A 24796-nucleotide genomic window follows, 5' to 3' on the forward strand; every position below is an offset into this window, starting at 1 on the left:
GCTCTGGAAGAAACTAGTAAACTGATAGAGGGTCTGGAAGAACCTACTAAACTGATATAGGGTTTGGAAGAACCTAGTAAACTGATATTGAGTCTGGCTCTGGAAGAAACTAGTAAACTGATAGAGGCTCTGGAAGAAACTAGTAAACTGATAGAGGGTCTGGAAGAACCTACTAAACTGATATAGGGTTTGGAAGAACCTAGTAAACTGATATAGAGTCTGGCTCTGGAAGAAACTAGTAAACTGATAGAGGGTCTGGAAGAACCTAGTAAACTGATATAGAGTTTGGAAGAACCTAGTAAACTGATATTGAGTCTGGCTCTGGAAGAAACTAGTAAACTGATAGAGGCTCTGGAAGAAACTAGTAAACTGATAGAGGGTCTGGAAGAACCTAGTAAACTGATATAGGGTTTGGAAGAACCTAGTAAACTGATATAGAGTCTGGCTCTGGAAGAAACTAGTAAACTGATAGAGGGTCTGGAAGAACCTACTAAACTGATATAGGGTTTGGAAGAACCTAGTAAACTGATATAGAGTCTGGCTCTGGAAGAAACTAGTAAACTGATAGAGGGTCTGGAAGAACCTACTAAACTGATATAGGGTTTGGAAGAACCTAGTAAACTGATATTGAGTCTGGCTCTGGAAGAAACTAGTAAACTGATAGAGGGTCTGGAAGAACCTACTAAACTGATATAGGGTTTGGAAGAACCTAGTAAACTGATATAGAGTCTGGAAGAACCTAATAAACTGATATTGAGTCTGGCTCTGGAAGAAACTAGTAAACTGATATTGAGTCTGGCTCTGGAAGAAACTAGTAAACTGATATTGAGTCTGGCTCTGGAAGAAACTAGTAAACTGATATTGAGTCTGGCTCTGGAAGAACCTAGTAAACTGATATTGAGTCTGGCTCTGGAAGAAACTAGTAAACTGATATTGAGTCTGGCTCTGGAAGAACCTAGTAAACTGATATTGAGTCTGGCTCTGGAAGAAACTAGTAAACTGATATTGAGTCTGGCTCTGGAAGAAACTAGTAAACTGATAGAGGGTCTGGAAGAACCTACTAAACTGATATAGGGTTTGGAAGAACCTAGTAAACTGATATAGAGTCTGGCTCTGGAAGAAACTAGTAAACTGATAGAGGGTCTGGAAGAACCTACTAAACTGATATAGGGTTTGGAAGAACCTAGTAAACTGATATAGAGTCTGGAAGAACCTAGTAAACTGATATAGAGTCTGGAAGAACCTAGTAAACTGATATAGATTCTGGAAGAACCTAGTAAACTGATATAGATTCTGGAAGAACCTAGTAAACTGATATAGAGTCTGGAAGAACCTAGTAAACTGATATTGAGTCTGGCTCTGGAAGAAACTAGTAAACTGATAGAGGGTCTGGAAGAACCTACTAAACTGATATAGGGTTTGGAAGAACCTAGTAAACTGATATAGAGTCTGGCTCTGGAAGAAACTAGTAAACTGATAGAGGGTCTGGAAGAACCTACTAAACTGATATAGGGTTTGGAAGAACCTAGTAAACTGATATAGAGTCTGGAAGAACCTAGTAAACTGATATAGAGTCTGGAAGAACCTAGTAAACTGATATAGATTCTGGAAGAACCTAGTAAACTGATATAGATTCTGGAAGAACCTACTAAACTGATATAGGGTTTGGAAGAACCTAGTAAACTGATATTGAGTCTGGCTCTGGAAGAAACTAGTAAACTGATAGAGGGTCTGGAAGAACCTACTAAACTGATATAGGGTTTGGAAGAACCTAGTAAACTGATATAGAGTCTGGCTCTGGAAGAAACTAGTAAACTGATAGAGGGTCTGGAAGAACCTACTAAACTGATAGAGGGTCTGGAAGAACCTACTAAACTGATATAGAGTCTGGAAGAACCTAGTAAACTGATATAGAGTCTGGAAGAACCTAGTAAACTGATATAGATTCTGGAAGAACCTAGTAAACTGATATAGATTCTGGAAGAACCTAGTAAACTGATATAGAGTCTGGAAGAACCTAGTAAACTGATGTAGAGTCTGGAAGAACCTAGTAAACTGATGTAGAGTCTGGAAGAACCTAGTAAACTGATATAGAGTCTGGAAGAACCTAGTAAACTGATATAGAGTCTGGAAGAAGCTAGTAAACTGATATAGAGTCTGGAAGAACCTAGTAAACTGATATAGAGTCTGGAAGAACCTAGTAAACTGATATAGAGTCTGGAAGAACCTAGTAAACTGATATAGAGTCTGGAAGAACCTAGTAAACTGATATAGAGTCTGGAAGAACCTAGTAAACTGATATAGTCTGGCTCTGGAAGAACCTAGTAAACTGATATAGATTCTGGAAAAACCTAGTAAACTGATATAGAGTCTGGAAGAACCTAGTAAACTGATATAGAGTCTAGAAGAACCTTGTAAACTGATATAGAGTCTAGAAGAACCTTGTAAACTGATATAGAGTCTGGAAGAACCTAGTAAACTGATATAGTCTGGACGAACCTAGTAAACTGATATAGAGTCTGGAAGAACCTAGTAAACTGATATAGAGTCTGGAAGAACCTAGTAAACTGATATAGATTCTGGAAGAACCTAGTAAACTGATATAGATTCTGGAAGAACCTAGTAAACTGATATAGAGTCTGGAAGAACCTAGTAAACTGATATAGAGTCTGGCTCTGGAAGAACCTTGTAAACTGATATAGAGTCTGGAAGAACCTAATAAACTGATATAAGGTCTGGAAGAACCTTGTAAACTGATATAGGGTCTGGAAGAACCTAGTAAACTGATATAGAGTCTGGAAGAACCTAGTAAACTGATATAGAGTCTGGAAGAACCTAATAAACTGATATAGAGTCTGGCTCTGGAAGAACCTAATAAACTGATATAGGGTCTGGAAGAACCTTGTAAACTGATATAGGGTCTGGAAGAACCTAGTAAACTGATATAGGGTCTGGAAGAACCTTGTAAACTGATATAGGGTCTGGAAGAACCTAGTAAACTGATATAGAGTCTGGAAGAACCTGGTAAACTGATATAGAGTCTGGAAGAACCTGGTAAACTGATATAGAGTCTGGAAGAACCTGGTAAACTGATATAGAGTCTGGAAGAACCTAGTAAACTGATATAGAGTCTGGAAGAACCTAGTAAACTGATATAGAGTCTGGAAGAACCTAATAAACTGATATAGAGTCTGGAAGAACCTAGTAAACTGATATAGAGTCTGGAAGAACCTAGTAAACTGATATAGAGTCTGGAAGAACCTGGTAAACTGATATAGAGTCTGGAAGAACCTGGTAAACTGATATAGAGTCTGGAAGAACCTGGTAAACTGATATAGAGTCTGGAAGAACCTGGTAAACTGATATAGAGTCTGGAAGAACCTAGTAAACTGATATAGAGTCTGGAAGAACCTAGTAAACTGATATAGAGTCTGGAAGAACCTAGTAAACTGATATAGAGTCTGGAAGAACCTAGTAAACTGATATAGTCTGGCTCTGGAAGAACCTAGTAAACTGATATAGATTCTGGAAAAACCTAGTAAACTGATATAGAGTCTGGAAGAACCTAGTAAACTGATATAGAGTCTAGAAGAACCTAGTAAACTGATATAGGGTCTGGAAGAACCTTGTAAACTGATATAGGGTCTGGAAGAACCTAGTAAACTGATATAGAGTCTAGAAGAACCTAGTAAACTGATATAGGGTCTGGAAGAACCTTGTAAACTGATATAGGGTCTGGAAGAACCTAGTAAACTGATATAGGGTCTGGAAGAACCTTGTAAACTGATATAGGGTCTGGAAGAACCTAGTAAACTGATATAGAGTCTGGAAGAACCTGGTAAACTGATATAGAGTCTGGAAGAACCTGGTAAACTGATATAGAGTCTGGAAGAACCTAGTAAACTGATATAGAGTCTGGAAGAACCTAATAAACTGATATAGAGTCTGGAAGAACCTAGTAAACTGATATAGAGTCTGGAAGAACCTAGTAAACTGATATAGGTCTGGAAGAACCTAGTAAACTGATATAGGGTTTGGAAGAACCTAGTAAACTGATATTGAGTCTGGCTCTGGAAGAAACTAGTAAACTGATAGAGGGTCTGGAAGAACCTACTAAACTGATAGAGGGTCTGGAAGAACCTGTAAACTGATATAGAGTCTGGAAGAACCTAGTAAACTGATATAGAGTCTGGAAGAACCTAGTAAACTGATATAGATTCTGGAAGAACCTAGTAAACTGATAGATTCTGGAAGAACCTAGTAAACTGATATAGAGTCTGGAAGAACCTAGTAAACTGATATAGAGTCTGGAAGAACCTAGTAAACTGATATAGAGTCTGGAAGAACCTAGTAAACTGATATAGAGTCTGGAAGAACCTAGTAAACTGATATAGAGTCTGGAAGAAGCTAGTAAACTGATATAGAGTCTGGAAGAACCTAGTAAACTGATATAGAGTCTGGAAGAACCTAGTAAACTGATATAGAGTCTGGAAGAACCTAGTAAACTGATATAGAGTCTGGAAGAACCTAGTAAACTGATATAGAGTCTGGAAGAACCTAGTAAACTGATATAGTCTGGCTCTGGAAGAACCTAGTAAACTGATATAGATTCTGGAAAACCTAGTAAACTGATATAGAGTCTGGAAGAACCTAGTAAACTGATATAGAGTCTAGAAGAACCTTGTAAACTGATATAGAGTCTGGAAGAACCTTGTAAACTGATATAGAGTCTGGAAGAACCTAGTAAACTGATATAGTCTGGAAGAACCTAGTAAACTGATATAGAGTCTGGAAGAACCTAGTAAACTGATATAGAGTCTGGAAGAACCTAGTAAACTGATATAGAGTCTGGAAGAACCTAGTAAACTGATATAGATTCTGGAAGAACCTAGTAAACTGATATAGAGTCTGGAAGAACCTAGTAAACTGATATAGAGTCTGGCTCTGGAAGAACCTGTAAACTGATATAGAGTCTGGAAGAACCTGGTAAACTGATATAAGGTCTGGAAGAACCTTGTAAACTGATATAGAGTCTGGAAGAACCTAGTAAACTGATATAGAGTCTGGAAGAACCTAGTAAACTGATATAGAGTCTGGAAGAACCTAATAAACTGATATAGAGTCTGCTCTGGAAGAACCTAATAAACTGATATAGGGTCTGGAAGAACCTTGTAAACTGATATAGGGTCTGGAAGAACCTAGTAAACTGATATAGGGTCTGGAAGAACCTTGTAAACTGATATAGGGTCTGGAAGAACCTAGTAAACTGATATAGAGTCTGGAAGAACCTGGTAAACTGATATAGAGTCTGGAAGAACCTGGTAAACTGATATAGAGTCTGGAAGAACCTAGTAAACTGATATAGAGTCTGGAAGAACCTAGTAAACTGATATAGAGTCTGGAAGAACCTAGTAAACTGATATAGAGTCTGGAAGAACCTAATAAACTGATATAGAGTCTGGAAGAACCTAGTAAACTGATATAGAGTCTGGAAGAACCTAGTAAACTGATATAGAGTCTGGAAGAACCTGGTAAACTGATATAGAGTCTGGAAGAACCTGGTAAACTGATATAGAGTCTGGAAGAACCTGGTAAACTGATATAGAGTCTGGAAGAACCTGGTAAACTGATATAGAGTCTGGAAGAACCTAGTAAACTGATATAGAGTCTGGAAGAACCTAGTAAACTGATATAGAGTCTGGAAGAACCTAGTAAACTGATATAGAGTCTGGAAGAACCTAGTAAACTGATATAGAGTCTGGAAGAACCTAGTAAACTGATATAGAGTCTGGAAGAACCTAGTAAACTGATATAGAGTCTGGAAGAACCTAGTAAACTGATATAGAGTCTGGAAGAACCTAGTAAACTGATATAGTCTGGGTCTGGAAGAACCTAGTAAACTGATATAGATTCTGGAAGAACCTAGTAAACTGATATAGATTCTGGAAAAACCTAGTAAACTGATATAGAGTCTGGAAGAACCTAGTAAACTGATATAGAGTCTAGAAGAACCTAGTAAACTGATATAGGGTCTGGAAGAACCTTGTAAACTGATATAGGGTCTGGAAGAACCTAGTAAACTGATATAGAGTCTAGAAGAACCTAGTAAACTGATATAGGGTCTGGAAGAACCTTGTAAACTGATATAGGGTCTGGAAGAACCTAGTAAACTGATATAGGGTCTGGAAGAACCTTGTAAACTGATATAGGGTCTGGAAGAACCTAGTAAACTGATATAGAGTCTGGAAGAACCTGGTAAACTGATATAGAGTCTGGAAGAACCTGGTAAACTGATATAGAGTCTGGAAGAACCTAGTAAACTGATATAGAGTCTGGAAGAACCTAATAAACTGATATAGAGTCTGGAAGAACCTAGTAAACTGATATAGAGTCTGGAAGAACCTAGTAAACTGATATAGAGTCTGGAAGAACCTAGTAAACTGATATAGAGTCTGGAAGAACCTAGTAAACTGATATAGTCTGGCTCTGGAAGAACCTAGTAAACTGATATAGATTCTGGAAAAACCTAGTAAACTGATATAGAGTCTGGAAGAACCTAGTAAACTGATATAGAGTCTAGAAGAACCTTGTAAACTGATATAGAGTCTGGAAGAACCTAGTAAACTGATATAGATTCTGGAAGAACCTAGTAAACTGATAGATTCTGGAAGAACCTAGTAAACTGATATAGATTCTGGAAGAACCTAGTAAACTGATAGATTCTGGAAGAACCTAATAAACTGATATAGAGTCTGGCTCTGGAAGAACCTTGTAAACTGATATAGAGTCTGGAGGAACCTAATAAACTGATATAGAGTCTGGCTCTGGAAGAACCTAGTAAACTGATATAGAGTCTGGCTCTGGAAGAACCTAGTAAACTGATATAGAGTCTGGCTCTGGAAGAACCTAGTAAACTGATATAGAGTCTGGACGAACCTAGTAAACTTATATAGAGTCTGGACGAAGTAGAGCAACAGAGAGGGATAAGAAGAAGAGGGGGAAAAGAGAGTTAGAAGTAGAGCAACAGAGGGAGAAGAAGAGAGAGTTAGAAGTAGAGCAACAGAGGGAGAAGAAGAGAGAGTTAGAAGTAGAGCAACAGAGGGAGAAGAAGAGAGTTAGAAGTAGAGCAACAGAGGGAGAAGAAGAGAGAGTTAGAAGTAGAGCAACAGAGGGCGAAGAAGAGAGAGTTAGAAGTAGAGCAACAGAGGGAGAAGAAGAGGGAGTTAGAAGTAGAGCAACAGAGGGAGAAGAAGAGAGAGTTAGAAGTAGAGCAACAGAGGGAGAAGAAGAGAGAGTTAGAAGTAGAGCAACAGAGGGAGAAAGCGAGTTAGAAGTAGAGCAACAGAGGGAGAAGAGAGAGAGAGAAAGAGAGAGTTAGAAGTAGAGCAACAGAGGGAGAAGAAGAGAGAGAGAGAAAGAGAGAGTTAGAAGTAGAGCAACAGAGGGAGAAGAAGAGAGAGTTAGAAGTAGAGCAACAGAGGGAGAAGAAGAGAGAGTTAGAAGTAGAGCAACAGAGGGAGAAGAAGAGAGAGTTAGAAGTAGAGCAACAGAGGGAGAAGAGAGAGTTAGAAGTAGAGCAACAGAGGGAGAAGAAGAGAGAGTTAGAAGTAGAGCAACAGAGGGAGAAGAAGAGAGAGTTAGAAGTAGAGCAACAGAGGGAGAAGAAGAGACAGTTAGAAGTAGAGCAACAGAGGGAGAAGAAGAGAGAGTTAGAAGTAGAGCAACAGAGGGAGAAGAAGAGAGAGGGAGAGGACCTCCAGTGTGTTTGAATGCTGAGAGATTGATTTCTGGCTGTAGAGTTGGGCTGGTTGGAACTCGTAAATGGCACTTTCATTTAAAACCCCACAGCGCTGGCAGAAAAGACAGTTGACCCCTGATGAAACTAACCTCTGCCTCCCCTCCTGCTGTAGTTTTACAGAAACTCACAGAAACCAGTCGTGTTAATTGTGAGCAGTGACATTTTGAGTTAGCAAGCAGACTGGGCTTCATTGAACAGGGATGAGTGTGTGTGTAGAGAGCACATCTATCCTGCTACGCTATCCAGTAAATCCATACTGTCAGACTAATACCCCCCTCACTTACTACTGTGTATCATCTGTTCTGTTTTCCTCTCTCGGACTCGTACTCTTGGTCTTCTGTGTGTGAGAGAGAGAGAGAGGGAGAGACAGAGATCGAGGAATGCAGAGAGAGCGACTCAACACAGAGATAGTGAGAGAATAAGGACTCTGTCTCTGGGTCTTACGTCATGAGTTAGGCCCGTCACAACACCACACACACGTTTGTAGTCTCTGCAGACCAGTAGACTGGGGAGTGTGTAAATGAGGTCTGTATAGGAGGATGTGAACTGCGGAACAGAGGAGGACAACAGTGCTGTGTGTCTGACTGGGTCGAACTCCAGACGACGCCTCTACTGCCACATGAGCTCCCACAGCTTCACTTTCCCTCCCAATGCTTTTTCACCTATTTTGCTCCTCTTCGTTGTGTGTGTGTGTGTGTACTGTGTTCTTCGCTCTTCGTTGTGTGTGTGTGTGTACTGTGTTCTTCGCTCTTCGTTGTGTGTGTGTGTACTGTGTTCTTCGCTCTTCGTTGTGTGTGTACTGTGTTCTTCGCTCTTTGCTACTTCCTTGTGTGTGCTTCCCGCGCTGCAGTCAAGCCTCTCCCTGCCTGCACACGTGCATCCCTCCATGTTAATCTCCTTTGATGTTTATGTGGTTGGGGAAGAGAGGGAAGGAACAAACTAACACGCGCCGGAGGTATTTCCTCTTCTCTTAACCTCCCTCCTGCCCTCCGACTGGAGTCTGCCACCTGGGTCAGCGCGGTGGAGAGGTCAGGAGGAAGAGAGGGAGGGCACACACCTATAAGCTATGGGGCAAGATGAGGAGGAGAGGAAGAGTGTGTTGAAAAGGGGAAATGAGGACAAACGGATGCATCTCAATACTGAAAAATGGTTTCCATCTCTTATCTCTCCTGTTTCCTCCACAGATCTGAAGAGAGAGGCCAGTATCTGTCACATGCTGAAGCACCCTCACATCGTAGAGCTACTAGAAACCTACAGCTCAGATGGCATGCTCTACATGGTCTTTGAGTTGTAAGTTGGTTGTGTTTTGGCCATTTTCTTTCTTGAATAGTCACCTATTGACTTTCTATTCTAGAATGGACTAAATTCTAGAATTTCTGTTCTAGATTTAACTTGATATTCTAGAATGGTCCCTCCCTATTGACTTTCTGTACTAACGGTGTAATCCAAATTCAATAAAGTTTTGTTTTATGTGATTTCTACCTCTCTGACATAGTATGGATACAGCTGACCTGTGTTTTGAGACTGTGAAGCGGGCGGATGCTGGTTTTGTCTACAGTGAAGCTGTAGCCAGGTAAAAGCTTGACTCTTAGGTTCCCTTATTTCCTCTCTGCCTCTCTAGTATGGACGGAGCTGACTTGTGTTTTGAAATTGTGACGCGGGCTGATTGAAGCCGTATCCAGTAACACGTACGTCACATTGACATTTTCAACCAAGGTCTCATTTGAAGTAAGTGGCCTTGTATTCAGTGGTAGGACGATGAGAACCTTGGGGACTCTACTTGCCTGTAATGAAGTGCTTTTAGAAGGAGCTCTCTAAGAACTAGTGGCGTTGCTAATTCCCACACTCTCCTCTTTCCACTTCATTCTCTCTCCCCCTTTCTCTTCATTTCTCTCTCTCCCCCTCTCTTCATTCTCTCTCTGTCCCCCCGTTTCTCTTCATTCTCTCTACCCCCGTTTCTCTTCATTGTCTCTACCCCCGTTTCTCTTCATTCTCTCTTCCCCTTTCTCTTCATTTCTCTCTCCCCTTTCTCTTCATTTTCTCTCCCCCCGTTTCTCTTCATTCTCTCTCTCTTCCCCTTTCTCTTCATTCTCTCTCTTCCCCTTTCTCTTCATTCTCTCTCTCCCCTTTCTCTTCATTCTCTCTCTTCCCCTTTCTCTTCATTCTCTCTCTTCCCCTTTCTCTTCATTCTCTCTCTCTTCCCCTTTCTCTTCATTCTCTCTCTCTTCCCCTTTCTCTTCATTCTCCCTCTCTCTCTTCCCCTTTCTCTTCATTCTCCCTCTCTCTCTCTTCCCCTTTCTCTTCATTCTCTCTCTTCCCCTTTCTCTTCATTCTCTCTCTCTTCCCCTTTCTCTTCATTCTCTTCTCTCTTCCCCTTTCTCTTCATTCTCTCTCTCTTCCCCTTTCTCTTCATTCTCTCTCTCTCCCCTTTCTCTTCATTCTCTCATTCTCTCCCCCTTTCTCTTCATTCTCTCTCTCTTCCCCTTTCTCTTCATTCTCTCTCTCTCTCTCCCCCTTTCTCTTCATCTCTCTCTTCCCCTTTCTCTTCATTCTCTCTCTCTTCCCCTTTCTCTTCATTCTCTCTCTCTCTCTCTCCCCCTTCTCTTCATTCTCTCTCTCTCCCCTTTCTCTTCATTCTCTCTTCCCTTTCTCTTCATTCTCTCTCTCTCTCTCTCTCCCCTTTCTCTTCATTCTCTCTCTCTTCCCCTTTCTCTTCATCTCTCTCTCTTCCCCTTTTCTTCATTTCTCTCTCTCTCTCTCTCTCCCCTTTCTCTTCATTCTCTCTCTCTCTCTCTCCCCCTTTCTCTTCATTCTCTCTCTCTTCCCCTTTCTCTTCATTCTCTCTCTCTTCCCCTTTCTCTTCATTCTCTCTCTCTCTCTCTCCCCCTTTCTCTTCATTCTCCCTCTCTTCCCCTTTCTCTTCATTCTCTCTCTCTTCCCCTTTCTCTTCATTCTCCCTCTCTCTCTCTCCCCCTTTCTCTTCATTCTCTCTCTCTTCCCCTTTCTCTTCATTCTCTCTCTCTTCCCCTTTCTCTTCATTCTCTCTCTCTCTCTCTCTCCCCCTTTCTCTTCATTCTCTCTCTCTTCCCCTTTCTCTTCATTCTCTCTCTCTTCCCCTTTCTCTTCATTCTCTCTCTCTTCCCCTTTCTCTTCATTCTCTCTCTCTCCCCCTTCTCTTCATTCTCTCGCTCCCCCTTCCTCTTCATTCTCTCCTTCCTCTTCATTCTCTCTCCCCCTTCCTCTTCATCTCTCTCTCCCCCTTCCTCTTCATTCTCCCTCTCCCCTTCATTCTTCTCCCCCTTCATTCTCTCTCTCCCCCTTCCTCTTCATTCTCTCTCCCCCTTCATTCTCTCTCTCCCCCTTCCTCTTCATTCTCTCTCTCCCTCTTCATTCTCTCTTTCTCTTCATTCTCTCTCTCCCTCTTCATTCTCTCTCTCCCTCTTCATTCTCTCCCTCTTCATTCTCCCTCTTCATTCTCTTCTCTCTCTTCATTCTCTCTCTCCCTCTTCATCCCTCTCCTCTTCATTCTCTCCTCTTCATCCTCTCTTCTTCATTCATTCTCTCTCCCCTTCCTCTTCATTCTCTCTCTCTCCCCCTTTCTCTTCATTCTCCCTCTCTCTCTCCCCTTTCTCTTCATTCTCTCTCTCTCCCCTTTCTCTTCATTCTCTCTTCCCCTTTCTCTTCATTCTCTCTCTCTCTCTCTCCCCCTTTCTCTTCATTCTCTCTCTCTCCCCTTTCTCTTCATTCTCTCTCTCTTCCCCCTTTCTCTTCATTCTCTCTCTCTCCCCCTTTCTCTTCATTCTCTCTCTCTCCCTTTCTCTTCATTCTCTCTCTCTTCCCCTTTCTCTTCATTCTCTCTCTCCCCTTCCTTTCTTCATTCTCTCTTCCCTTTCTCTTCATTCTCTCTCTCTTCCCCTTTCTCTTCATTCTCTCTCTCTCTCTCTCCCCCTTTCTCTTCATTCTCCCTCTCTTCCCCTTTCTCTTCATTTCTCTCTTCCCCTTTCTCTTCATTCTCCCTCTCTCTCTCTCCCCTTTCTCTTCATTCTCTCTCTCTTCCCTTTCTCTTCATTCTCTCTCTCTTCCCCTTTCTCTTCATTCTCTCTCTCTCTCTCTTCCCCCTTTCTCTTCATTCTCTCTCTCTTCCCCTTTCTCTTCATTCTCTCTCTCTTCCCCTTTCTCTTCATTCTCTCTCTCTTCCCCTTTCTCTTCATTCTCTCTCTCTCCCCCTTCCTCTTCATTCTCTCTCTCCCTCTTCATTCTCTCTCCCCTCTTCATTCTCTCTCTCCCTCTTCATTCTCTCTCTCCCTCTTCATTCTCTCTCTCCCTCTTCATTCTCTCTCTCCCTCTTCATTCTCTCTCTCCCTCTTCATTCTCCCTCTTCATTCTCTCTCTCCCTCTTCATTCTCTCTCTCCCTCTTCATCCTCTCTCCCTCTTCATCCTCTCTCCCTCTTCATCCTCTCTCTTCCTCTTCATTCTCTCTCTCCCCCTTCCTCTTCATTCTCTCTCTCCCCCTTCCTCTTCATTCTCTCTCTCCCTCTCCATTCTCTCTCTCCCTCTTCATTCTCTCTCTCCCTCTTCATTCTCTCTCTCCCTCTTCATTCTCTCTCTCCCTCTTCATTCTCTCTCTCCCTCTTCATTCTCCCTCTTCATTCTCTCTCTCCCTCTTCATTCTCTCTCTCCCTCTTCATCCTCTCTCCCTCTTCATCCTCTCTCCCTCTTCATCCTCTCTCTTCCTCTTCATTCTCTCTCTCCCCCTTCCTCTTCATTCTCTCTTCCCCCTTCCTCTTCATTCTCTCTCCCCTTTCTCTTCATTCTCCTCTCTCTCTCTCCCCTTTCTCTTCATCTCTCCCCTTTCTCTTCATTCTCTCTCTCTTCCCCTTTCTCTTCATTCTCTCTCTCTCTCTCTCTCCCCCTTTCTCTTCATTCTCTCTCTCTCCCCCTTTCTCTTCATTCTCTCTCTCTCCCCTTTCTCTTCATTCTCTCTCTCTTCCCCTTTCTCTTCATTCTCTCTCTCTCTCTCTCCCCCTTTCTCTTCATTCTCTCTCTCTTCCCCTTTCTCTTCATTCTCTCTCTCTTCCCCTTTCTCTTCATTTCTCTCTCTCTCTCTCCTCCCCCTTTCTCTTCATTCTCTCTCTCTTCCCTTTCTCTTCATTCTCTCTCTCTTCCCCTTTCTCTTCATTCTCTCTCTCTCTCTCCCCCTTTCTCTTCATTCTCCCTCTCTTCCCCTTTCTCTTCATTCATCTCTCTTCCCCTTTCTCTTCATTCTCCCTCTCTCTCTCTCCCCTTTCTCTTCATTCTCTCTCTCTTCCCTTTCTCTTCATTCTCTCTCTCTTCCCCTTTCTCTTCATTCTCTCTCTCTCTCTCTCTCCCCTTTCTCTTCATTCTCTCTCTCTTCCCTTTCTCTTCATTCTCTCTCTCTTCCCCTTTCTCTTCATTCTCTCTCTCCTTTCTCTTCATTCTCTCTCTCCTCTTCATTTTCTCTCTCCCTCTTCATTCTCTCTCCCTCTTCATTCTCTCTCTCCCTCTCATTCATTCTCTCTCTCCTCTTCATTCTCTCTCTCCCTCTTCATTCTCTCTCTCTCCCTCTTCATTCTCTTCTCCCTCTTCATTCTCTCTCTCCCTCTTCATTCTCCCTCTTCATTCTCTCTCTCCCTCTTCATTCTCTCTCTCCCTCTTCATCCTCTCTCCCTCTTCATCCTCTCTCCCTCTTCATTCTCTCTCTCTTCCTCTTCATTCTCTCTCTCCCCTTCCTCTTCATTCTCTCTCCTCCCTCTCTCCTCTTCTCTTCTTCTCTCTCTCTCCTCTTCATTCTCTCTCTCCCCCTCCTCTTCATTCTCTCTCTCCCCCTTCCTCTTCATTCTCTCTCCCCCTTCCTCTTCATCTTCTCTCTCCCCCTCACTCTTCATTCTCTCTCTCCCCTCACTCTTCATTCTCTCTCTCCCCCTCACTCTTCATTCTCTCTCTCCCCTCACTCTTCATTCTCTCTCTCCCCTTCCTCTTCATTCTCTCTCTCCCCCTTCCTCTCATTCATTCTCTCTCTCCCCCTTCCTCTTCATTCTCTCTCTCCCCCTTCCTCTTCATTCTCTCTCTCCCCCTTCCTCTTCATTCTCTCTCTCCCCCTTCCTCTTCATTCTCTCGCTCCCCCTTCCTCTTCATTCTCTCTCTCCCCCTTCCTCTTCATTCTCTCTCTCCCCTTCCTCTTCATTCTCTCTCTCCCCCTTCCTCTTCATTCTCTCTCTCCCCCTTCATTCTCTCTCTCCCCCTTCCTCTTCATTCTCTCTCTCCCTCTTCATTCTCCTCTCCTCTTCATTCTCTCTCTCCCCCTTCCTCTTCATTCTCTCTCTCCCCTTCCTCTTCATTCTCTCTCTCCCCCTTCCTCTTCATTCTCTCTCTCCCCCTTCCTCTTCATTCTCTCTCTCCCCCTTCCTCTTCATTCTCTCTCTCCCCCTTCCTCTTCATTCTCTCTCTCCCCCTTCCTCTTCATTCTCTCTCTCCCCCTTCCTCTTCATTCTCTCTCTCCCCCTTCATTCTCTCTCTCCCCCTTCATTCTCTCTCTCCCCCTTCATTCTCTCTCTCCCCTTCATTCTCTCTCCCCCTTCCTCTTCATTCTCTCTCTCTCCCTCTTCATTCTCTCTCTCCCCCTCACTCTTCATTCTCTCTCTCCCCCTTCCTCTTCATTCTCTCTCTCCCCTTCCTCTTCATTCTCTCTCTCCCCCTTCCTCTTCATTTCTCTCTCCCCCTTCCTCTTCATTCTCTCTCTCCCCCTTCCTCTTCATTCTCTCTCTCCCCCTTCCTCTTCATTCTCTCTCTCCCCCTTCCTCTTCATTCTCTCTCTCCCCCTTCCTCTTCATTCTCTCTCTCCCCCTTCCTCTTCATTCTCTCTCTCCCCCTTCCTCTTCATTCTCTCTCTCCCCCTTCCTCTTCATTCTCTCTCTCCCCCTTCCTCTTCATTCTCTCGCTCCCCCTTCCTCTTCATTCTCTCTCTCCCCCTTCCTCTTCATTCTCTCTCTCCCCCTTCATTCTCTCTCTCCCCCTTCATTATCTCTCCCCCTTCCTCTTCATTCTCTCTCTCCCTCTTCATTCTCTCTCTCCCTCTTCATTCTCTCTCTCCTCTTCATTCTCTCTCTCCCTCTTCATTCTCTCTCTCTCCCTCTTCATTCTCTCTCTCCCTCTTCATTCTCTCTCTCCCCCTTCCTCTTCATTCTCTCTCCCCCTTCCTCTTCATTCTCTCTCTCCCCTTCCTCTTCATTCTCTCTCTCCCCCTTCCTCTTCATTCTCTCTCTCCCCCTTCCTCTTCATTCTCTCTCTCCCCCTTCCTCTTCATTCTCTCTCTCCCCCTTCCTCTTCATTCTCTCTCTCCCCCTTCCTCTTCATTCTCTCCCCTTCCTCTTCATTCTCTATCTCCCCCTTCCTCTTCATTCTCTCTCTCCCCCTTCCTCTTCATTCTCTCTCTCCCCTTCATTCTCTCTCTCCCCCTTCATTCTCTCTCTCCCCCTTCCTCTTCATTCTCTCTCTCCCTCTTCATTCTCTCTCTCCCTCTTCATTCTCTCTCTCCCTCTTCATTCTCTCTCTCCCTCTTCATTCTCTCTCTCCCTCTTCATTCTCTCTCTCTCCCTCTTCATTCTCTCTCTCTCTCCCTCTTCATTCTCTCTCTCCCTCTTCATTCTCTCTCTCCCTCTTCATTCTCTCTCTCTCCCTCTTCATTCTCTCTCTCCCCCTTCCTCTTCATTCTCTCTCTTCATTCTCCCTTCCTCTTCATTCTCTCTCTCTCCCCCTTCCTCTTCATTCTCTCTCTCTCCCCTTCCTCTTCATTCTCTCTCTCCCCCTTCCTCTTCATTCTCTCTCTCCCCCTCCTCTTCATTCTCTCTCCCCCTCCCTCTTCATTCTCTCTCCCCCTCCCTCTTCATTCTCCCTCTTCATTCTCTCTCTCCCCCTTCCTCTTCATTCTCTCTCTCCCCCTTCATTCTCTCTCTCCCCCTTCATTCTCTCTCCCCCCTTCCTCTTCATTCTCTCCCTCGCCCTCTTCATTCTCCCTCTTCATTCTCTCTCTCCCCCTTCCTCTTCATTCTCTCTCTCCCCCTTCATTCTCTCTCTCCCCCTTCATTCTCTCTCCCCCTTCCTCTTCATTCTCTCTCTCCCTCTTCATTCTCTCTCTCCGCTTCATTCTCTCTCCCCCGCTTCATTCTCTCTCTCCCTCTTCATTCTCTCTCTCCCTCTTCATTCTCTCTCCCCCTCTTCATTCTCTCTCTCTCCCTCTTCATTCTCTCTCTCTCCCTCTTCATTCTCTCTCCCTCTTCATTCTCTCTCCCTCTTCATTCTCTCTCTCCCTCTTCATTCTCTCTCCCTCTTCACTCTCTCTCTCTCCCTCTTCATTCTCTCTCTCTCCCCCTTCCTCTTCATTCTCTCTCTCTCCCCCTTCCTCTTCATTCTCTCTCTCTCCCCCCCTCCCTCTTCATTCTCTCTCTCCCCCTTCCTCTTCATTCTCTCTCTCCCCCTCCCTCTTCATTCTCTCTCCCCCTCCCTCTTCATTCTCTCCCTCTCCCTCTTCATTCTCCCTCTTCATTCATTCTCTATCTCCCCCTCACTCTTCATTCTCTATCTCCCCCTTCCTCTTCATCCTCTCTCTCCCCCTTCCTCTTCATTCTTGTCTTTCAGTCACTACATGAGACAGATCTTGGAGGCGCTGCGGTATTGCCATGACAACAACGTGATTCACCGTGACGTGAAGGTAAGCTCCCCGACCCCAGATCTCCAGTCCCACTTCCCCCTTATCTAAACAGCACTGTTGTCAATGGCATCTATTGATTTCAAACAGAATGGAGTAACCATTGGTGATCCACCGTCTGTCTCCTCGTATTGAGTGTATATCGACTAACCCAACGACATCAGCTTAGCCCATTGGGTTATAGGAGTAGTAGGTTAACTAGTAATGAAGGTGAGTTAAGCTGGGGCTGGATTAGTGTTTAGTGTCAGGGGAAACCCTGCTGAAACCCTGTTTGACAGGCCAGACAGCACAGCTTCAGTGATTACTATAGGATTACCTCTAACATACAGTAGGCCACAATGCCAGACCAGATGGGGCGAGCCCTGCCCACAAACAGACACATTTGGTGACTCCCAGAGGGGATAAGGGGAGCTTTTGCTTGTGTTAATACCAATGTCAGTAAGTCAGTCTGTTTGTGTGTTTACACAAAGTTACACCTTCCCCCTGTGTTGAGTGTATGTAGTGTACACAAAGTTACACCTTCCCCCTGTGTTGAGTGTATGTAGTGTACACAAAGTTACACCTTCCCCCTGTGTTGAGTGTATGTACTGTACACAAAGTTACACCTTCCCCCGTGTTGAGTGTATGTAGTGTACACAAAGTTACACCTTCCCCCGTGTTGAGTGTATGTAGTGTACACAAAGTTACACCTTCCCCCTGTGTTGAGTGTATGTAGTGTACACAAAGTTACACCTTCCCCCTGTGTTGAGTGTATGTAGTGTACACAAAGTTACACCTTCCCCCTGTGTTGAGTGTATGTAGTGTACACAAAGTTACACCTTCCCCCGTGTTGAGTGTATGTAGTGTACACAAAGTTACACCTTCCCCCTGTGTTGAGTGTATGTAGTGTACACAAAGTTACACCTTCCCCCTGTGTTGAGTGTATGTAGTGTACACAAAGTTACACCTTCCCCCTGTGTTGAGTGTATGTAGTGTACACAAAGTTACACCTTCCCCCTGTGTTGAGTGTATGTAGTGTACACAAAGTTACACCTTCCCCCTGTGTTGAGTGTATGTAGTGTACACAGTTACACCTTCCCCCTGTGTTGAGTGTATGTAGTGTACACAAAGTTACACCTTCCCCCTGTGTTGAGTGTATGTAGTGTACACAAAGTTACACCTTCCCCCTGTGTTGAGTGTATGTAGTGTACACAAAGTTACACCTTCCCCCTGTGTTGAGTGTATGTAGTGTACACAAAGTTACACCTTCCCCTGTGTTGAGTGTATGTAGTGTACACAAAGTTACACCTTCCCCCTGTGTTGAGTGTATGTAGTGTACACAAAGTTACACCTTCCCCTGTGTTGAGTGTATGTAGTGTACACAAAGTTACACCTTCCCCTGTGTTGAGTGTATGTAGTGTACACAAAGTTACACCTTCCCCCTGTGTTGAGTGTATGTAGTGTACACAGTTACACCTTCCCCTGTGTTGAGTGTATGTAGTGTACACAAAGTTACACCTTCCCCCTGTGTTGAGTGTATGTAGTGTACACGTGTTGAGTGTAAAGTTACACCTTCCCCTGTGTTGAGTGTATGTAGTGTACACAAAGTTACACCTTCCCCCGTGTTGAGTGTATGTAGTGTACACAAAGTTACACCTTCCCCCTGTGTTGAGTGTATGTACTGTACACAAAGTTACACCTTCCCCCGTGTTGAGTGTATGTAGTGTACACAAAGTTACACCTTCCCCCTGTGTTGAGTGTATGTACTGTACACAAAGTTACACCTTCCCCTGTGTTGAGTGTATGTACTGTACACAACCTTCCCCTGTGTTGAGTGTATGTACTGTACACCTTCCCCTGTGTTGAGTGTATTACTGTACACAAGTTACACCTTCCCCTGTGTTGAGTGTATGTACTGTACACAAAGTTACACCTTCCCCCTGTGTTGAGTGTATGTACTGTACACAAAGTTACACCTTCCCCCTGTGTTGAGTGTATGTACTGTACACAAAGTTACACCTTCCCCCTGTGTTGAGTGTATGTACTGTACACAAAGTTACACCTTCCCCCTGTGTTGAGTGTATGTAGTGTTTAATGAAAGATGGGTTTTTGTTTGTTGTTGTGCGTGTATTTGTCTGTTTGAATACTTGTGATCTGGGTTGTAAGAAGTGTGTGTGAGTGTGTGAGTGTTTGAATGTGTGAGTGTGAGTGTGTGAGTGTGAGTGTGAGTGTGTGAGTGTGTGTGTGTGTGATGGTGCAGGTGTGTAGGAGACTGCTGTAGTGGTAGTACCTAATACCACCAGTAGAGGGGACTATGTGATGCTTATCAGCCATTCAGTTTTCACACCAAGGTGACATATATACACGTGAGCTTAAATTGTATATATTTATTTGCTTTGTACAGTGTTATATCAGATATGATTGTGTCACATACTATTGACAATATTAGTTAAGACAGACACAGGCATTTACACTACCATTCAAAAGTTTGGGGTCCCTTAGAAATGTCCTTGTTTTTAAAGAAAAGCTATTTTTTTTGTCCATTTAAAATAACATCAAATTGATCAGAAATACTGTGTAGACATTATTAATGTTGTAAATGACTATTATATCTGGAAACTGCTGATTTAAAAAAGAAAGGAATATCTACATAGGCGTACAGAGTCCCATTATCAGCAACCATCACTCCTGTGTTCCACTTTATATAATGTTTACATACCCTACATTACTCTCCTCATATGGAGATGTTAGATATTGCTGCACAGTCGGAACTAGAAGCACAAGCATTTCGCTACACTCGCATTAACATCTGCTAACCATGTGTATGTGACCAATAAATATGGATTTGATTTGATGGCACGTTGCGTTAGCTAATCCAAGTATATCATTTTAAAAGTCTAATTGATCATTTAGAAAACCCTTTTGCAAGGGTTGCACAATTGAGCAAGAGGACAAGTGTCTAGTTTGAGAAACAGACGCCTCACAAGTCCTCAACTGGCAGCTTCATTAAATAGTACCTGCAAAACACCAGTCTTAACGTCAACAGTGAAGAGGCGACTCCGGGATGCTGACCTTCTAGGCAGAGTTCCTCTATCTGGTTGAGACTGGTGTTTTGCGTTGACTGGTGTTTTGCGTTGACTGGGGTTTTGCTTTGAGACTGGTGTTTTGCGTTGAGACTGGGGTTTTGCTTTGAGACTGGGGTTTTGCGTTGAGACTGGGGTTTTGCGTTGAGACTGGGGTTTTGCGTTGAGACTGGGGTTTTGCGTTGAGACTGGGGTTTTGCGTTGAGACTGGGGTTTTGCGTTGAGACTGGGGTTTTGCGTTGAGACTGGGGTTTTGCGTTGAGACTGGGGTTTTGCGTTGAGACTGGGGTTTTGCGTTGAGACTGGGGTTTTGCGTTGAGACTGGGGTTTTGCGTTGAGACTGGGGTTTTGCGTTGAGACTGGGGTTTGCGTTGAGACTGGGGTTTTTGCGTTGAGACTGGGGTTTGCGTTGAGACTGGGGTTTTGCGTTGAGACTGGGGTTTGCGTTGAGACTGGGGTTTTGCGCTGAGACTGGGGTTTTGCGCTGAGACTGGGGTTTTGCGCTGAGACTGGGGTTTTGCGCTGAGACTGGGGTTTTGCGCTGAGACTGGGGTTTTGCGTTGAGACTGGGGTTTTGCGTTGAGACTGGGGTTTTGCGTTGAGACTGGGGTTTTGCGTTGAGACTGGGGTTTTGCGCTGAGACTGGGGTTTTGCGTTGAGACTGGGGTTTTGCGTTGAGACTGGGGTTTTGCGTTGAGACTGGGGTTTTGCTGATAATGGGCCTCTGTACACCTATGTAGATATTCCATTAAAAAATCTGCTGTTTCCAGCTTCAACAGTCATTTACAACATTAACAATGTCTACACTGTATTTCTGATCAATTTGATGTTATTTTAATGGACAAAAAAATGTGCTTTTCTTTCGAGAACAAGGCCATTTCTAAGTGACCCTGAACTTTTGAACGGTAGTGTACATCACTTTGATTCAGGACATCTGGTCAGGTCCATTCTTGGAAACTGAGTCTAGTTCAAGACATTGGCCCTTGTCACAGGCATCAGTTGTTGAGTACATGGTATACATTATAATGTAAATAGAGCTGAAGTCCATGAAGTTAAACAATGAGGTCTGTAAATTCACTGCTTTGCCACTATGGCTGCGCCAGGGTGGAGGGTGGGGCTAATCAGACAGAGGCTGGTCCTGGGCTCATGGGAGGGGTTAATGACGGTGTTTGGGGAGGTGACTGACAGAGAGGTCCGTCTGAACTCTGATACCGAGCTGTTGGAGGTCCCGTCGTTAAGGAAGTGGAGCCGGTTGCCGAGGCTTTGTCCGAGGGCTTTCACGGCGGCCTTGCGCACCGAGCCCGACAACAGGAAGTACATCACAGGGTCCAGGACGGCGTTGAAGGCGGAGAACAACAACATGACCTCATTGGTGCTGTCCACCAGGCGCAAGTAATCGCAGGATGGGGATTGGCTGAGCTGGGAGAGGACGTAGAATGGGCGGAAGGCGTGGTAGGGCCCGAAGCAGACTGTGAACAGGAAGAGCACGAAGAAGGACTTCCTGGCGGCGCTACCGTAGCGGTGGGCATTGGGGAGGTCAGGTTTATCCCTGGACACCTTGAGGAGGCGCATGGCTATCTTCCCATAGGAGACCACCAGCAGGCAGAACACCCCCCAGAACAGCAGCACCAGAGCCATGTTGAAGTAAGCCTTCCCCTTCGCCCCACGCCGCTGCTTATACTGGAAACACTTCCCAGGTTCCTCGTTTCCCTCCGACATGGCGATCATGGGCACGGCCGCCGCCAGGGACAGCCCCCAGAGCGCCCCGCACACCACCCAGCTCCATCCCCCGCCTCTCAGCCTCCTGGCCAGGCCCCTCCCCGCTCCGCCCCGCCCCTTCAGCTTCACATACCTATCCAGACTAATGAACCCCAGCAGAGTGATACTCATGTACATGTTCATGTAGAAGAGGTTGCCCACCACTTTACAGACCAGGGGGCCGAGGACCCAGCGGTTGCCGTTAGCATGGTAGAGGACTCTGAAGGGAAGGCAGACCAGGAGCACCAGGTCAGCTATGGCCACGTTGATGAGGAACACCCGGACAGAGTTCCTCCTGGAGTGGAGGAATACGAAGACCCACAGGGCCAGGAGATTACCTACCAGACCCAGGAGGATGAAGATGGAGTAGAAGAAGACCAGGGGGAGGCGCAGGGCACCGTCATCTAGATTACATAGGGTCTGGTTTGGAGAGGAGGAGGTAAAGGGGGGATAGGTGGCATTGGAGAGGGGGAAGGAAGAGGAGGTGGAAAGGGGGGAGGAGGGAAGAGTGGGCATTGTGTTGAAGCTGGGGTGTCTTTAGGCCCAGCAGATCTTCAGTGCTGTGGGAGATAGAGGGAGGGAGAGGCGGGGGTGGAGAGATGTTTTTTATTGATAAGGATGAAAAACAGAGAGAGAGGTCAATGCATTAATAAAAAAAGTGGGCTGTTAACAGGAAGGGACTTTGGTGGTTTGCATTGAAAAAACACTGTAAAAGCATTCAAATAACTAATCTATTTTTAAATGTCACCACATTTACCACTTCCCTTTCACAATGTTGTATTTCAACTCCCCTGTAGCAGGAAAAGAAGTAACGCAAAATCAACCACTACTTTAAGTGCAATTATTGTATTGTACCTATGACTTATCTTGGATTCACCACCTAGTAAACAATATGATTCACACACACAGGTTCACTGATGTCTTTATTAAGACAGGATCTCACTCACCATCCAGATTCCCCCCATGTCAGAGACTCTGCAGCTGTAGTTTGACTGTCCACTGTCCAGAATGTGTGTGTCGTTACATATCCTTTAACAGCCCCTGGTCCTACTGTCCCTTGGTTGTCAGGTTCAGTGGGATCGTGTTGGGACTTCTCTGGTTACTCTCCTACACACTTTTCTTTCTTTGTCTCTTTTGCTCAAAAGTATGAGTCTGTTACTCTGAGCTCTCCTCCCTTCTCTCACACTCTCGCTCTCTTTCCTCCTCTCTCTTCCTCTCTGGTCCTCTCTCTCTGTGCCTCGAGATGTTCTTCTCTCACGCCTCCCCCAACCACCCCTTGTCAGCTGTTAGCAGCCGTCAGAACCCTCAGACCACAGACCCCATCCTCCCCCTCCAGTGTGAAGTGCAGAGGGCAGGAAACCAGCGCTGTGAGACCACATACCCTGACAGTCACGTACTCCAACGCTGTGAGACCACATACCCTGACAGTCACGTACTCCAACGCTGTGAGACCACATACCCTGACAGTCACGTACTCCAACGCTGTGAGACCACATACCCTGACAGTCACGTACTCCAACGCTGTGAGACCACATACCCTGACAGTCACGTACTCCAACGCTGTGAGACCACATACCCTGACAGTCACGTACTCCAACGCTGTGAGACCACATACCCTGACAGTCACGTACTCCAACGCTGTGAGACCACATACCCTGACATACCCAGTCACGTACTCCAACGCTGTCACATACCCTGACAGTCACGCTGTGAGACCACATACCCTGACAGTCACGTACTCCAACGCTGTGAGACCACATACCCTGACAGTCACGTACTCCAACGCTGTGAGACCACATACCCTGACAGTCACGTACTCCAGCGCTGCGCTCTGCTCCTCATCCTCCACCTCTTCTTCTCTCTATCTGTCCAGTGTCGTCATCCTCCTTTCTCCTCTCCTCTTTGCTATCAGTTGGAGTGTTTCTGCAGTAAAGCAGGTAGCCCTCAGCCTTTGTCCTGTCTAAGAACCCTTTAGGTCCAGCACTACCAAGGTTATACTACAATAGGATGGTACAAAATGGAACACTTTTTTTTATGAAGCTTGAACCCAATCCCTCCATCTCTCTCTGTCTCTGTCTCTCTCTCTCCCTCCCTCTCTCTCTGTGTCCCTGTCTTGTAGCCTCACTGTGTCCTGCTGGCCTCTAAGGAGAACTCAGCTCCTGTCAAGCTGGGGGGGTTTGGAGTGGCCATACAACTAGGAGAATCAGGCCTGGTGGCAGGAGGTACTCTATATTCTCTCTGGGACTGTGTATTTGTCATTCTCTCCTCTCTCTCGTATCTGTGTGTAAACCCACACTCGAACCCCCCATTCCTCCCCAGGTCGAGTAGGCACGCCCCACTTCATGGCCCCAGAGGTGGTGAAGAGAGAGCCGTATGGGAAGCCTGTGGATGTGTGGGGCTGTGGAGTCATCCTGTTCATCCTGCTGTCTGGCTGCTTGCCCTTCTACGGTACCAAGGAACGCCTGTTTGAGGCTATCATTAAGGGGAAATATAAGGTAGTAGTTGATTTTCCAAAACTGCCCTCTAACACACACACACACACACACACACACACACACACACACACACACACACACACACACACACACACACACACACACACACACACACACACACACACACACACACACACACACACACACCCCCCAACCAACCAACCAACCAACCAACCGTCATTGCACGTGGTTGACAACCACAAGCTACGGCTTGGAAAGTTGCCCCAGCTGCATTTCCATCAAGGCCTTATTGAGGCCCATACAGAGCATTCAGAATGTACCATGTAGAACAGTCCTCATTCTTTCTTCTGGGCCTGGTGGGGGGTACATGGTAACCTTCCATCTATATCTATAGCTAGGTTAAAAAGCTCCAGGTATATACTGTGCCCAAGGTGATAAACGTATCTGGCATTCCCTCGGTTGCTGCAGCCCTACATCCATCTGAGAGCGTGTGTGTGTGTGTGTGTGTGTGTGTGACCCTCCCCTCTAGATGAACCCACGCCAGTGGAGCCACATCTCAGAGAGTGCCAAGGACCTGGTGCGTCGCATGCTGATGCTGGACCCCGCAGAGAGGATCACTGTCTACGAAGCCCTCAACCACCCCTGGCTTAAGGTGGGAACAAACATGCAGACACACTGATACACACACACATTCACATGCATGAACACACACACTAAAAGCCCTGTCTGCAAGATGCTGAATATGCAGACACACACTTAACCCCAACTGTAACACATGATTATAACCAGATGTGAAACTAACACTGGGTTAGTTGTTGTTTCCTCATAACTTCCTCCCTGTCAGGAGACGGCGCCCTGCATCAGCTACTTTCACAACCCAGAGAATACAGTCCACTTTATTGAGTGTAACCTGTGTTGTAGTGTTTTGCCTTTATTAGTGTGGTATTCACCTGTCTGTGAGGGACAGGTATTCACCTGTCTGTGAGGGACAGGTAT

The 24796-nt window shown here is 45.1% G+C and overlaps 2 protein-coding genes across 19 annotated transcripts in view; one reads left to right on the forward strand and one right to left on the reverse strand.

The window, feature by feature from the left end:
- LOC124007880 (peripheral plasma membrane protein CASK-like) overlaps positions 1-24796 on the forward strand; it is a 73735-nt gene that overhangs the window by 28864 nt on the left and 20075 nt on the right. For 13 of the 18 annotated variants that reach the window (XM_046318695.1, XM_046318698.1, XM_046318703.1 and 10 more), the window contains exons 3-8: positions 8983-9088; positions 9288-9371; positions 16455-16527; positions 23464-23566; positions 23664-23842; positions 24330-24452. In XM_046318695.1, the coding sequence (XP_046174651.1) occupies positions 8983-9088; positions 9288-9371; positions 16455-16527; positions 23464-23566; positions 23664-23842; positions 24330-24452 (668 nt within the window). The remainder of the gene's footprint in view (positions 1-8982; positions 9089-9287; positions 9372-16454; positions 16528-23463; positions 23567-23663; positions 23843-24329; positions 24453-24796) is intronic. The other 5 variants (XM_046318694.1, XM_046318709.1, XM_046318707.1 and 2 more) reach the window with 3 other exon arrangements.
- LOC124007882 (probable G-protein coupled receptor 34) lies at positions 20040-22632 on the reverse strand. The gene is made up of 2 exons (XM_046318710.1): positions 22292-22632; positions 20040-21904 (listed from the first exon to the last, which is right to left on the reverse strand). Exon 2 carries the CDS (start codon positions 21858-21860, stop codon positions 20661-20663), a length of 1200 nt encoding a protein of 399 aa, XP_046174666.1. The 5' UTR covers positions 21861-21904; positions 22292-22632; the 3' UTR covers positions 20040-20660.

The sequence above is a fragment of the Oncorhynchus gorbuscha genome, linkage group LG21, assembly GCF_021184085.1.
Source record: "Oncorhynchus gorbuscha isolate QuinsamMale2020 ecotype Even-year linkage group LG21, OgorEven_v1.0, whole genome shotgun sequence".
In the NCBI taxonomy this organism is placed as follows: domain Eukaryota; kingdom Metazoa; phylum Chordata; class Actinopteri; order Salmoniformes; family Salmonidae; genus Oncorhynchus; species Oncorhynchus gorbuscha.